Raw genomic sequence first — 14864 nt, 5'->3', positions numbered from 1 at the left:
TGAAAAATGGCACCATATAAGAAAGAAAATATGATCCATTTGCCTTTCCTTTCCTCTTTGAATCATATTTTAAGTAGTTCTTCAGAGAAAGTTCATTATACAATTCTAACCAGCAAATGTGGAAAACAAGATACAATTTAAAAATCAAAATTTTGCAGTCCCTCATGCAATATTTGAATTAGGTAATTGTACTCACCGATAAAATTATTAGATAAATCTCTTATGAGAAACTGAGACGAATCAGACAGGCACCACTCCTAGCTTCAGATTCACCTAAGTATCATTTAAAACAGGAGAGCCAGACACTATGCGCAAAATGAAATACACAGATTCCTCTGCAAATAGGATTGAGAGAGGCTGAATCTAGTCAAGGCTGACTTAATGTCCATTTACAGGAAATACAGGAACAAAGAAGGACTTAAAACAGTATCACAAATAAGCAAGCAGTCATGGTCAGATTAGATCCGCAAGATCCTATTCCTGTAAACAAACTGTGGCATTATACTTAATTGAGGGAGAGGGTGCTACGGTTTGTGTCTAGATGTCGCCCGAAGCTTCATGCACTTTTTTTTTTTTTTTTTCGTTTTTCTCCGGTACTGGGAACCGAACTCACGACCTTGGCTTCATGCACTTTTAGATGGGGCTTTTTCAAAGGGAGCTGAAGCTAGAGCTTGTGATTGATTCCTGATTCAATGCTAAGATTAAGGGTACTCGGATTAAGGGTGGGTGATTGCTGGATCAGTCCACTGATTGGATAGGCAGCACCTTAACCTCAGCAGTCTGAATAAAATAAAGGGGCCCAAAGGGCTTATTTCCTTCCCTCTTGTTGCCTTTGCTGTTTTCCACAGGCAATAACTGTTGCCCTCTGCCATGTGCCGTCCTGCTGTGGAGCCACCCAAATATGGACTGAAACCTCCACAAACTGGGAGCTAAATAAACCTTTCCTCCTTTAACTTTGGGTGTGGGGTATTTTGGCTCAGCAGTGAGGAAAGTAACTAAGAGAGCAACAGGAGGAGGAGGAAAGACAGAAACAGAGAAAGAGACAGAGAGACAAAGGCAAAGAAAAGGGACTAGCCTATGTATATTGGGAAAAGAGACATAAAATATAATCTCTAGACTTGAATTTAAAAAGAAACAGCTATAAAAAATATTTCTGCCAGGCATGATGGTGCATACCTGTAATCCCAGCACTTGGGAGGCTGAGGCAGGAGGACTGACATGAGTTTGAGGCCAGCCTGGGTCACATAGTGACTTGAAGACTGGTATGAAGGTCAGAACTACCCTATCTCAAAAAAACAATTAATTAATTCATTAATTAATGAGATAATCTTGGAAAAATCATTATGAACAATGTATCAGTCATTACCAAAAAATTCCGACTTATTTTGTTAGGGTTAAAAATGGAATAGTAATTATGTAAGAAAATGCCCACTTTAATTTTTAAAGTAGAGATGAAATAATATTTTCTTTGACTTAAAATTCTTCAGGAAAAAAAGTAAAGTACTTTGATAATGTTCAATCTAGAAGACAAGTGTATAGGATTTTTAAATAATTCTCTCTCATGTTCATGACTTTTAAAATTTGCATGGTATCATTAAAAAACGGGAACAAGAATGGCAGCAACAAAATCTAAATGATGACAGCAGAACTGCAGCCTAAGCAAGGACCTGTGCTCTCTCACAAAGGCTGGCAACTTTCTCAGAGGCCATTCAATTAAGAAAAGAGAGTGAAAAACGTTTCATAGAGGTCATAAAGTCATCTTTAAGCCTAAAATGTTACTAGGATTCTGCTAATTCACCCATGAACCTAACCAGGATTGCACAATAAAATAATTTTGAAAGAATTATTTTGCCGAAGGAAATGCAAGGCTGGCCACGAATAGCTTGTGCTCTTAACCATTAGAGCAATTAACTAACCTACAAAGATAGGAAGTGTGCTGCGAAATCTGTGCAGCGACAAGGAGAGTATCCTGCACAAGGGTCCTCAGAAGCGACCACGGAGGAAAATTCACAGGAAAAAATATCCCAGAAGGTAAATAAAAGGACCACAAAGGGCAGCAGGCAAGGGGCGTTTTAGCTGGTGATGAACTCAGGTGCCCCTACGCAGGTTTAAGATGGAATTTATTCTATCACCAGTAAGGATTTTTTTGCTGGGTCTGCGTAACAGGATTGGCTATAGACCTTTGCCTACTGTACGTTTCCTGGTCTCCTATTCTTTAAACAAAAGTTTTCACTGAAGTCTTAACATTGTTTATTGAATGCCCTGGGAGCAAATAAGCTGTATGCACATAATTCATTAAATGACCTTTCCACAGTAATCTCAGTTTAGGGGCTGGGGATTTAGCTCAGGGGCACAGTGCCTGCCTGGCAAGCGCGAGGTCGTGAGTTCGATTCCCGGTACTGGGGAAAAAAAAAAGAAAAAACAAACAAACAAAGTAATCTCAGTTTAAAGATGGAGGCAGGGGTCTCTCCTTAAGGAGAAGTTTAGGAAAGATCCATTTGCATGAAGGACAATGGCATCATCTTGCACCGGAGCATATGCTGATGATGTTATTGCTGTAGCTGAAATTCTAGTAAGCTGAGAAGGACCTGGCAGGTTCCTGATTCTGAGCTCCCAAACCCTTGCAAGACAGCACTTCACTGGCTGTGTGATGTGGTTGGAATTCATTCCTGCAAGCTCAGCCCTCCCGACCAATGTATTAATTACACTAAATAAATTATTTCCAACTTAATCTATCTAGAGTAAAATCTGCTGTTTGTAGCTGACCTCTAAAAATATAGGGATTTGAAACCACTGCCTTTTCAGGCATTACTAGTCTTTTTTGAAAGTGCTCTAGTTGATTGCCAGGGCTGGCATAACAGAACATCCTAAGTAAGTGCCTTAAACACTAACAACTTATTACCCTATGCTTTTGAATGCTGAAATCTGAGCATAAGGATCACCAAGGTTGTTTTGTCCTGAAAGCCATGAAAGAAAATCTGATCCATACTTCTGTTCTAGTGTCTGAAGATTTGTTGTCAAATTTTGGCTTCCTTTGCCTTCTACTTGTGTCACTTCTACCTCTTCTCATGTTCACGTGTGTGTGTGTGTGTGTGTGTGTGTGTGTGTGTTTCTCTACTTCTACATCCAAATTTCCCCTTTATGAAAGGTAATCAGTCATACGGAAATACAGCACACCCTGACGACCTTATTTTATTTGATTACATCATAAGGACACCACGTCCAACTGAGATACATCTTATAAGGTCTAGACCAGAAGGAGCATGTGGTTAAGGTTTTGGCATATCTTTTCAGTATACACTTTATCAAAAAATATTACCAATAGTCCCCACAATATGCGGATTATGCTAAAACTGTGGGGTAAATCTTTTTTTCTCCTATAGGCTTTTCAAATACTGGGTATTACTGAACTGCACAGTATGAAAGCTAAGTAGCAAATTATTATGATGATAAATATGTTTTGATAGTAGAAACTATAAAACATAAATAAGATTGAACAGATTGAATAAATTTATTTCACAATCCAAACATGCTAATACAGAAAGTAAAAACAAAAATATCAATTTGGTTCTGGTATGCTTTAGAAGTACATCAGTCCAGCAGAAGACAAGGAATGATTATACTAACCTTCAGCAAATTCAGGCTTGGTCTTTCAATCATACCTGTGTTTGGTTGCATTTATAAGAAACATGGACAGCTGGTGACAGGGTCCTCTTTCTTCTGTTTTATGACAAAGAATGACTTTTTACCACTGTCAGTGAAGCATTCTAAATCAGCGTATCACAGGTCTATTAACTGAAGTCAAAAGGGATACCTCAAAAATGGGCTAACACATACACATACACACATCCATACACATATAAACGCACCTACACATACACTCACTTACAAACATGCCTACATGCCTAGACTCTTGTGATTAAAAGTTAATGCGAGATATGGGCAGTTTTTGGCCACAAACATGAGCAGAGGCTGCAGACAGAGAAATGCAGTTTATGAGTCACACCCGTATTTAGTGCACCATTCACCTAATACACAATCCAAAGATGAACGGGGCACACAGTCTTAGAAACAAAATAGTTACAGATGCACTAAAGAAAAGCTATGATTCAGAGGAGTTTAAAAGTAACCTAACCTGAATTTCCTCACTTTGGAAGTTTTTATATTTCTGAATTTTTGAAAGTCATTAAATGAGATAGTGTAGGAAAAGATTTCATCTTCCATAAACGTTTTGTTAATATAGTCAACAGTACTCTATTAAAAACAGTTTGGCACTCAAACAAGGACAAATAGCGCAAATGATTTGACAACTATCATATACGACACTCCGCGAAGATAAGATCAAAAAGAAAATCAATTTCTACTATTTTCTACATGAAGAACTGAAGTGTAGAAAAATAAAGTAGCACAAAATCAAACTAATCTACATCCTGTTGAAGTTGAAGACTATAGCCAAAGGATTTGTTTGTGAAATCACTTTTTTAAAATTTTAAATTAGGATAACATTGAAAGGATTCATCCCCCAAACCACTGTATAAATGACACCAATATTTCACAACCACTATATCTGCATCCTCCCCCCACTCACTATAAAACTGCCACCATAGCAAATTTTCTTATCAAAAATGGAAGTCACTTTTGAATTATATACATGAATCTTATCGTTTACCTGCAAACAAACTTGCTAGATGCAGTCTTCACCTTCCAAAAGAAAAAGGTCAGAATCTTGGTGAATTACCTCTGAGTGGCTGCCAACATCTCCCTGCTTTCTTCAAAGACATGGATTTCAGCAACTTGAAAATTCACATTCAAAATGTGTCAGAACAGCTTCAATAGGAGCTGATTGAGTTGACGGCTAACAGTTTTCCTAAAATTGCAAAGATATGTATTTGAATTCGAAACAGAGCTTGAAATTTTGGCCAAATGCCCAAATTCTGGGCGATGTGTAAGCCCACATGGCTTTGTAGAAAGTTGTTCTCTTGCATAAAACTGCTGATATCAAAGGTAAAAGCTTTCATAAGAAATATAAATAAAAAATACGAGTAAGAGGTGCTTTGCATACCACATACTGTGAGGTAATTACCATGGAATGCTGCCATTCTTATTGGATCAAAATTGACCAGTACCAGCACTAGACTTGGAAGAATGCATGCCCCCAAGCAATACAGTACCTATTAGAAGGAAGCTGTTCTAAAATATGTTACAATTTACATCAAACTTAGCAAGTCAATAATTTTAAAAAGTAAAAACTTAATAAGAGTACCTTTTAACAGACAATGTTGCATAGCTATTGCAGCCAGTGTCACATAGAAAAAGAAATCTGTTATGGAGGATTATTAATGTTGAGAAAAAAGATTGGCTATGTATTTTGAGGCCCTTAAATTAGTCAGTGACAATAGGTAAGGCTTATTGAGTATTTAAATTGCGGCTAATACTCTTGTTGTAAGGACTATTTCATTTAATCCTCATAACAAGTCTGTCAGTGAATATTACTGTTTCCCTTCAGGAGAAAGATCAAATTATTTTCCCACAATCTCAAAGTTAGAGCCAGAAATTTTCAAGGAATCTGACTAAAAATCATTACCTCATTCAACAGTGTTTAAGGATTTGCCTCGTAGGCCCAAGAGATCCTGGAATAGTTCCTCCGTACACATAGTTCTGCTCTTCCTGCACTACACTGTGTCATTTAATGGTAACTGTCAGTTTGACTGAATAAAGACTCCTGGAGAGATGACTGGATCACAGGGCACTATCCTCATCACTACATTAATCCGCTGGTGTTCATAGCTGAATGTGCTGCTAGGAAGGGGGGTCTTGGCTGGATTATGTGGGTCACCAGGGTGGACCTTTGAAGGCACATATATCTCTTGTTGGCACCCTTACCTTGTTCTCTGCTTCTCAGCTACTATAAAGTGAGCAACTGGTTCCAACACACACTTTCTCCATGATCTTTCTGCCTTACAGCCAGTTGAGCATGGATTGAAAACTCTTACACCATAAGTCAAATAAACCTCTCTTCTTTGTGGGTGCCTAGGATTTTTTCTCAGTAACAAGACAATGAGCAATACATACCTGTACCAGAAATTTAAAAATATGTTTAGGCTATAAAATGATGAAAAAGAATATCATACTATAAACCTCATTAGAGAATTTGTGTTACTACAAAAGTAGAAGTATTTGTTACTACAACTGGTGAATAAAATGAAAATAACACAAGTGCGTAGTTTAATCACTCACTATTCTGGTGATGTGAAATCAACACTATATTTCTTTGCTTGTATTCTTTGTTTATATGTAACTTTTTCCTATAGAAATAAGGTTTAGGGACAGTGGTTATAATTTATTAAAAATAACATTCTAAACTAACAACTGAACAAGTACTGCATTAGTTTAGTGAATTAGCATCAAAATAGTGAGCATTAGATAACACAAAAAATATATTGCTAGTGTCAGCAGCGTTGATTTATTTTTATTAATATCTTGAAGCAAGGTTAATATGTACAGTAAAACTGACATTGTATTGTGAATCATTAAGCAGTAATATCTGTGAACTATATTTTAATATGACTTTTTAAAATGAAACAATCTTGCAATATAGAATTAAATTGCTTCTTAACTTAGTAAATACCTATTGATATGAGCAGTTAGTGTCTGAACTTACTCTCTGCAATAAGAAGGCCTGACCACCTCTGGACACAATAATCTTTCTGTATCCTGAGTTCTTTGAAAAGGATAAGCACTCAACATTGTAGTCATGGATAAGGCTGGGACACTGTGCATTTGCTCAACATCTTTTATACACTAAACAAATCAAATCAGCTCATTTGTGACCGCACCCTTCTATTTCACCATAATTTAAATATAAACAATGCGTGTCTATGTGTATATGTTTATGAGTCTAACAACTTTACTTATAAAATCCTTTTATTCTACTCCATGGCTAACATTTTATCTACTGTTGTTATAATGTTACACAACAATTTCTAATGTAATTACACGTGGCTCCTACCAAAATAAGAAATGAGTCCTCCATAGCGTAATTCACAATTACACAAAACCTGCTGTGATCACCTTAAATGTAAGGTATCTGTGTCATCTGGATGTATGTGTGTTGCACGTGCTGTAGCTCAGGGATTGCCCAGTAAGTGTACTCTGACTGAAGTGGAACTGAGTTTCCCATTCAGTAGCTGTCTTCATGGAATCTCTGCTATTTCTAGATAAAAGTGTTTGTCAAATTCTTAAATTGGTGCTAGTCATTTCACTAGAGGCTGAGAACACAAAACTGAGTCTTGATATCAATTTGCAAGTAGAAATGAAAGCTAGTGTGGAAGAAATGACATGAAAATATATAATTACCTATGTAGGAAAAGCAATGAGGGGGGCTGGGGATTTAGCTCAGCGGTACAGCGCCTGCCTGGCAAGCGTGAGGTCTTGAGTTTGATTCCCGGTACCGGAAGAAAAGCAAAAAAAGAAAAGCAATGAGGGACCTATAACTGGTATACAATAAAAAGAAAAGTACAGAACCTCCATGAAAAAGGATGCTACAACAAAAGTCTACTCAGAGTTATATTACTATGATAATGTACATATAATAAGAAGCTAGTAAGTCAGGAAGTAAATTTATAAATGATAAAACTCACCACTGAATGTTTTATTTTAGTTTTGAAAATTCAAATTCAAGTATATTTATATAGTAATTAGAAACTTGCTCAAAGACTGAGGAAATAGCTCAGTGATTAAGAACTGGCCTAGCATGCAAAAGTCCCTGAGTTAGATGCCCGCATTTACAAAACAAAATAAAACAAAACAAAACTTATCTGACTAACAGAGTCTAGTTATGGGAGGCTAAGTGGGAGGGTAAGTAGAGTACCTCATTCGGATCACAGCAGCAGCTTCCTCACTAAACTTACACTTATAAAGCAGGTACACTGCCTGTGGGGTTGACTAGAAATTAAGCCATTCTAATGTAGAGACAAATCCTCCCAAACTCCCTGGTCGACGGCCTCTCACTACTAGAAGTTTACACCAGGTTAGAAAAGCCCCCACAGCGTCTTGCAGGCATCTGGTTGCTAAGTGGAAAAACTATCCTAGACTTCATTCAAAAAAGGCCTCACAGTTTTATAGGTAACTAAATACAGTGCTAAGATTTATCTGAAATGCTGCTTTCCAAGTACTTCCAGTTCTTCATATAGACATCCATTGTATTTTAAAGCTTCAAAAACACTGAAAGGCAATCTCAGTACCCAGCTGGTGTTTGATGCTTTTTGAACGTCAGTAGACTAAGTATACAATTTAATGCCGTTAACCAATATTTAGAACTATAAGACAACTATATATTATTAACAAAATCGATTTTAACTAAAATATACTCTTCAATTTGCCACCTTCTAAGAAAGCAACAAAGAAAATGTATTCTGTGTACAAAAGTTGCAGAAGCATTTGCTACCTTAAGAATTTGCTACCACGTTTAAGTCAGTCTTTTAAATCCATAGATACTACTGGTTTATCAAACTTTTGGGTATTTCTTGTTCTCCCAAAAACACATTGAATAGAATTGAATGGTTTACTTTCTTTAAGAACGTTCAAAAACATGCTAGCCTTAATAAATAAAGAGAAAAACCTTTTCAGTAAGTAAAAGACATAAAACATATTTAGCATATTTTATGGAAATTTAACATTAGACCAAAAATACTAGCTTTAGTCATTAATAGTTCAAACAATTCTTTTAACTTGCTTAGAAATCTAAAACTACTCAAGAAACACTAAACTACATCTGTTAAATTCACTGTGTGAAAAGGGAATTATTTTAAATGTTGTAAGGTAAAAGCTTTGGAGAAAGACAGATATTCAAATTATGGTTCAGCCCTTACTAACTCCACGATGAGAACATTACCTGCCTTCTTGAACTAATGTCAAGTTCAAGAAATGATAGCAGCTATAAATAAAGCAATGTATATAAAACAGTGACTACAATGAAGCAAATATTTTTACTGTATTTTGCAAAACACTACCTTTTTTCCTAAGTCTTCAAGAGAAACAATCAACAATAATTACAATATTGTTTGTGGTAAATAGATAGGTGTTGTACTTTTATTATCTAAAACTTAACAAAGTTTTTAAGTCATGGACAAAATGTCATTAAATGTATTAAATGTATAAAATAAATCAAAGACAAGCACCAAAATTATATAATATGACTGCAACTTTTTAAAAATATATTTTTTCATCTACATGTACATTGAAAACTGTGAAAATATGAGTCAAGATTTTATTATTGAAAGCTAGTGTTGAAAGTTAGCTAGGAGTTACTGCTGATTTATTTAAAAATTTACTTCTTACTTATAAAAGCTCTAAAATTGAACATATTACTTTTATTTTCAAAAATAAATTATTTGTGTGTGTGTGCTTTCAGAACACTTGATGCTTACTCTCTTGGGAACTTTGAAATATGTATTCATTATTGTTAACATTAAATAAAAATAGTAACTATGAATGAATAGTTAAATAATTGTATAAATAATAAGTAGAAGGTTATTTTCAAATATTAACTAATACCTGCTAATAATTTAAGTAATCAAATACATAATTAGATATTAATTCCACACATATTTCTTTATTCAGAGACTTTCTTTTTTAACTACAGTGCATTCACACATTCACACAGACACATACAAATTGTGAATACCAGCACTGTAAGCTACAGACAAGAAAGAAACCTGTTCAATAAGGTTTGTACCCATTCATTACCTGCATAAAGGTTGCCCCACACAAGGTGTCACAGGAGAGCCAGGGAAGCTGAAGCCATAGCACTATGAGGAAAAGTTTATGATACTACATGCAGACATAAAAATTCAAGGCCCACTGTAAAATGTTTACCATTTTCTATTATCTCTGTTATTGGAAGTACCCGTACACACATGTAGACCAATCAATATATGGAGTTTAAAACCTGAAATACTGTTAAGGAAAGAAGAAGAAACCAGTACTATTTTTGCTATAAACTCACTGGTAATGAAGAATAAAGGAACATATAATTCTCGTTAACTATGACTGATCTACATATTACAGTCCATCTACATAACTATCTGCTCTATTTAAAAATTTACTTCTTACTTATAAAAGTTCTAAAATTGCACATATTACTTTTATTTTCAAAAATACTGTACAGATCGAACATGCCTTTCCTGCTTATTATTAAAAACAGCCACAACTATTCACCACACAGCTCCTCAAAACAAAAAGCACAATAAACCACTCTTTTCTCTCAACAAGAGACAATCTATCTTCAGAATTAGAAAAGTAACATAAAATTTAATTGTACAACTATAAAGTAGAGGATCCAGGAAAGACTTGGTAAGCAATGAGTTAATAATGAGAGTAGATAAAAACGTCCATGTAGCCAAATGAAGCTGGCATTTAATGTTTAGTAACTTGCACATAACCTTGAGCGTAAGAACCCAATGACTCGGATACAAGCGCTTAAGGAGATAGGAACCCCGCTTAGTATTTATCAAAAAATATTGCCAAAGTCTCAAGTCCTAGTGGAGAAAGCTAAAACATCTCTTGGCCCAAATCAGAATGGGCTCTGATGGAGTAGCTCTGAGTGGAACCAATTAAGCCTATGTGATTTAATCTAAAAAGCTGATGATCCTGGAAAGCGGTTATTCAATTGGTTGTTTCAAACTTCTGAGCAACTTTAGTGTGCTCCTGTTTAGCGGAAAAGTAATTATCTAATTAACTTTACAATCAAATTATATTATTATAAAACAACAAAAATAAATATTAACAAGAATAATAAAAGCCTGTAGACTCTTACTTGCAATAGTAATAGGTAATACTGACTAAGCTTCTCTTATGAGTCAGGCTCTGCTTTAAGCACTTTACATCAATTATTAAATTCTATTAAATCGGTACTATAACAACCCCCACTCTACAGGTGAGGAAACTGAAATACAGAACTAGTAAATAATTAATGAAGATCACACACTTGACCATTAGCAGTGTCTGGGACTACTGAACCATTTCCTGAAGCATCTGCCCAACTCTTCTGTTGTAGAAATTGAGGAGTAGGAAACACTAAAACTGAAGTTCAAATGTGCAGCTACAATTCTGTCCCTTCTACAGCATCATAAACCAAGTTCACATGAAACTTGAATTTTAAAAGATTTTAAAATGACAGATACATGCACTCTGCTTAAATAGGGTCTTACGAAGTAGTCCAGGCTGGCCGTGAACTTACTAACCACATAGCCCAGGCTGTCTCAGACTCTCAGTGATGCTCGTGCAGCAGCCTCTCAAGTGCTGGGATTACAGATGTGCACCACCATGCCGAGATAGATACATGTATTATACACTAAATAAATATAATAAATTGTTATATAACAAATGAGTATTTGTTTAAAGACCTGTGCCAAAAAAGAAATGAAAGGTAATGAGTCTCTTCTCTAAGTCTGCAGTATAAAAATCAAAATCAGGGTTCTCCAATAATTTTGCTTTTATGAATATCACTAATAAGCCCTTAAAACAGAGAACTGTCAGGCAAAATGCATACATTTGCCAGTACCAAAACTGAACAAGAAGAAAGTAAAATAAATTTACATCTGCATTCAGATATGAAAAGAATTCCATTCAGGATAATCTGTGAAATTATAGTTCAAGTTGTACAGTACACAATACGCCTATATGTACACTAGTATTCAAAAAAATTTTAAGTCTAAAATAACAAATGACACCTACATTTAGTTGACTAATGACTGGATCACCACTTCAGGAAACCAGTATTGAATCCAGAACTGTAAAATTTTCCCCAAAGTTAGGACAGCCAATGAAGACAGTGACGGGCTGTTTCTTTATATTTCGGAACTCTTACAAACAAATCTTAGAAAAAGGTATTCCACAAGTGGTTATTCTATATTATCTCATCACAGTCAAAGTAATGAGCATTCTCAAATCCACACTTTTCTAAGGAAATAAAGACAGTTGTGGAAGACTTCAGAATTTTTTAAGAAGCCTAATTGTAAAGCACCCATCTTCTCTTACGTGTACAACACTTCTATCTTTGCCATCAGAAACCACTGACTACAAGAAAGTTCATTCCACATAATCTTTTGAAATGGTTTCAAATACGTCTTTAATGAAATAAATGTTTAAAGTCTAAAGCACTGTTGATGAAGGTCTCTTGATAGGCACTAAAAAGTAAAAAATTGAATTAAAACATTTCAATGACTTAATATACATTGAGGAGATGCCAATTTATATGATCAACACCACATTCCCCTAGGTAGCTTTCCTGACCACTGATTCTATTGAGCAGTAGTACTTTAATATGTTGAAGACAATTAGGTTTTTATCTAGCACTTCAGTGGACACTTTCGCTTTGCTGTTGGATCAGATAATCCAACACTTCTCAGAAGGACAATCTAAGGGCTAATGCTCTGTATTTGTCGCCCCACATCAAGGTTACCAAAATACACAGACACCGAGCAAAATTCCAGGCAACCCTGCACCTCTGCAGAGAGAGTTGTCTTCCACTTCTCCAGCCACAATAAAGTGTAGAAAATTGTCCAGTTCCACAACAGTGAGCTAATTACCAAAATAAATAAACACAATTAAAGCTGGTCTGTTTCCATTAAAGGTTTTCAATGCTATTCTCTCTAACATTGCAGGCAAGTTTTAAAGCTTCTTGGGTCTTGCCAAAGGAAAAGATGTTTGCCAAATAATACTCCTGCTGCTATTCCAGCTGGCTTTTCATTTGCCCAAATCGCCTTTTAATTGTTGCCCCCCTGGCATTATGCTTGTCACTGCAAACTGCGCTGGCCACACCTCCCACTCTACCCACAACCCAGTACTCTTCCGATGGTTCTGGGAGGAGCTCCGGACTCCACCGAGCACCCTCCGAAGCGCACCACAGAAAACGTCACGCTTTCCCACTTGTCCTCTCCCTCATTCTCTCATTTCATAAAATCACTGCAGTTATTCACACTGGGAAAGTAGTTTTAACTTTTTTGCACAGGAGGTGCGCAGAAAGGATATACCCTAATCGCTAGAGCGTGGGAACACACACACACACACACACACACACACACACACACACAGACACACACACACACCACGCTTCCCTTCTACTCCCCCAGCGGTACACTCAGATATCCAAACTCTCCAGTTCCTCCCATCTTCCTCCCAAACGTTTGGCAGTTGCACTGGAGAAATCAAAGATAAATGCCCGGGAAAACCTGAGTTTCTATTGGATAGTGAGGGCCGCTTTTTCACCAGCCGCTTTCATGCCCTGCCTCTCCCAGGGACTCCAGAAGCTGTCCCACTTCTTCTCTGCATCCCTTCCAAAAGGACCCGCAAACCGCGCTCCTGCGCAGGACGCACCTACAGGAAAGCGGGTGCGCGGTGCCTAGATGTCACTGGGGCCCCAGGAACACCACTAGCCACCATAGAAAGGAGTCCCTTGGCTGCGGGCCCGAGCAGGAGGGCTTGGGCTTCTGTATGCAGTTCTTTCAACCCATCTCCAAACGCGGCCCTTTGCAGTCCAGGGGAAACAGCATCCAGCGTCAGGCAGGACCAAGAGAGTGAGAGCAAAGAAGTTAAGGAAGAGGAACGCGTGGAGACCGGGTGCTGTGGAGTTTAAGAAAACCGGAGCAGAAATTGAGATCAGAAGGGTAGAACGCGTAATTGGGGTCTATGGCGTGAGGGAAGCATCAGGAAGACCTGCTAGCACTGGCTCTTAGCTCCACCAGGACTTTCCCCCGGGACACCCCTGCCCTAGCTGCAGCCGGGCTCTAGCCAGCCGCTAGGAGGTGCCCGGGTTGCGAACTTACGGAAGAAGATGTACTCCGTGTAGCTGCTCCAGATCTTGTCGTCGCGGTACTGGTTAACGAAGGCGGCGGTGCCGGAGGAGTTACACGCCACCATGTGGAAGCCGGCCTCCGACAGGCGATCGAAAGCCTGCTCCAAGTAGGTGAACTTGAGGTAGAAGCGGGAAGTGTACTTCTCGGGCTGCCGGTCGGGGTCGCGACTCTCATTGAGCGTGTCCCCGAACACCTCCTTGGCCAGCGAGATGCGCCCGCACACCATGATGCGCGCCACGCGCCGGAACTTGGCGTCCGCCTGGTTGTCGCGCACGGTGGTGTAGGAGCCGCGGTAGCCCAGGGTGAGGAAGCCCGAGCGCTTGTCCGACGCGCCGGGGCCGCTGCCGCCACCTTGCGCCCCGGGGCCCGAGGGCGCGGCGGCCGCCGCCCCGCGCAGCAGCAGCGCGTCGCTGCTGCCCTGAGAAACGTTGTCCTCCAGGTCGCTCTGGCAGCCCTCGTCGTTGAGCGAGTTCTGCTTGGTGACCTTGGGCGACAGCAGCTTGACGAGGTCGGCGAGCTGGAAGTACTCGGCTTCGCGCAGCAGGCGCTCCTTCTCCGGGAAGTGCTCGGGCAGCGCCAGCTGCTTGTCCCGCAGATAATCCAGCACGTACCTGAAGAGGAAGCCGTCCCGGTCGATGAAGAAGCGCGCGCGGCTGTCCCTGGGCAGCTCGCCCCGGCGCCGGGCGCCGCCCCGGGGACTAGAGGGCGCAAACATAATGGCCAGAGTGCTGTCCGGGACGCTGAGCAGCGTCGAGTGCTTGGTCACATAGACCTGGCCGCCCACGTTCAGCTCCACCACCTCGGGGAAGGGCGAGGGCGCGCAGGGCCCCGGGGCGGCGGCCGCCGGAGCGCCGGGCGAGCTGCACGCGGAGACCATCTCGCTAATAGGCAGGATGGTGCCGCCCCCGCTGCCCGTGTCCTTCAGCGCCATGCTCCCCCAGGCCGCCGCCGGTCACCCGGGAGAGCGACCCTTGGCGGAGCGCAGCGCCCGCGCCCGCGCCTCTGCAA

The 14864-nt window shown here is 39.2% G+C and overlaps 1 protein-coding gene across 1 annotated transcript in view; it reads right to left on the bottom strand.

The window, feature by feature from the left end:
* Kctd8 (potassium channel tetramerization domain containing 8) overlaps window positions 1-14864 on the bottom strand; it is a gene marked incomplete at its 5' end in the record, with an annotated part of 230873 nt that extends 216009 nt beyond the window's left edge. Inside the window, 1 exon segment of the mRNA XM_005391914.2 lies at window positions 13827-14864. Within this exon segment, the coding sequence (XP_005391971.1) occupies window positions 13827-14787 (961 nt within the window).

Source organism: Chinchilla lanigera, unplaced genomic scaffold, assembly GCF_000276665.1.
Source record: "Chinchilla lanigera isolate Chin_1 unplaced genomic scaffold, ChiLan1.0 scaffold00042, whole genome shotgun sequence".
NCBI lineage: Eukaryota > Metazoa > Chordata > Mammalia > Rodentia > Chinchillidae > Chinchilla > Chinchilla lanigera.
This window is presented reverse-complemented; position numbering and strand designations above follow the sequence as displayed.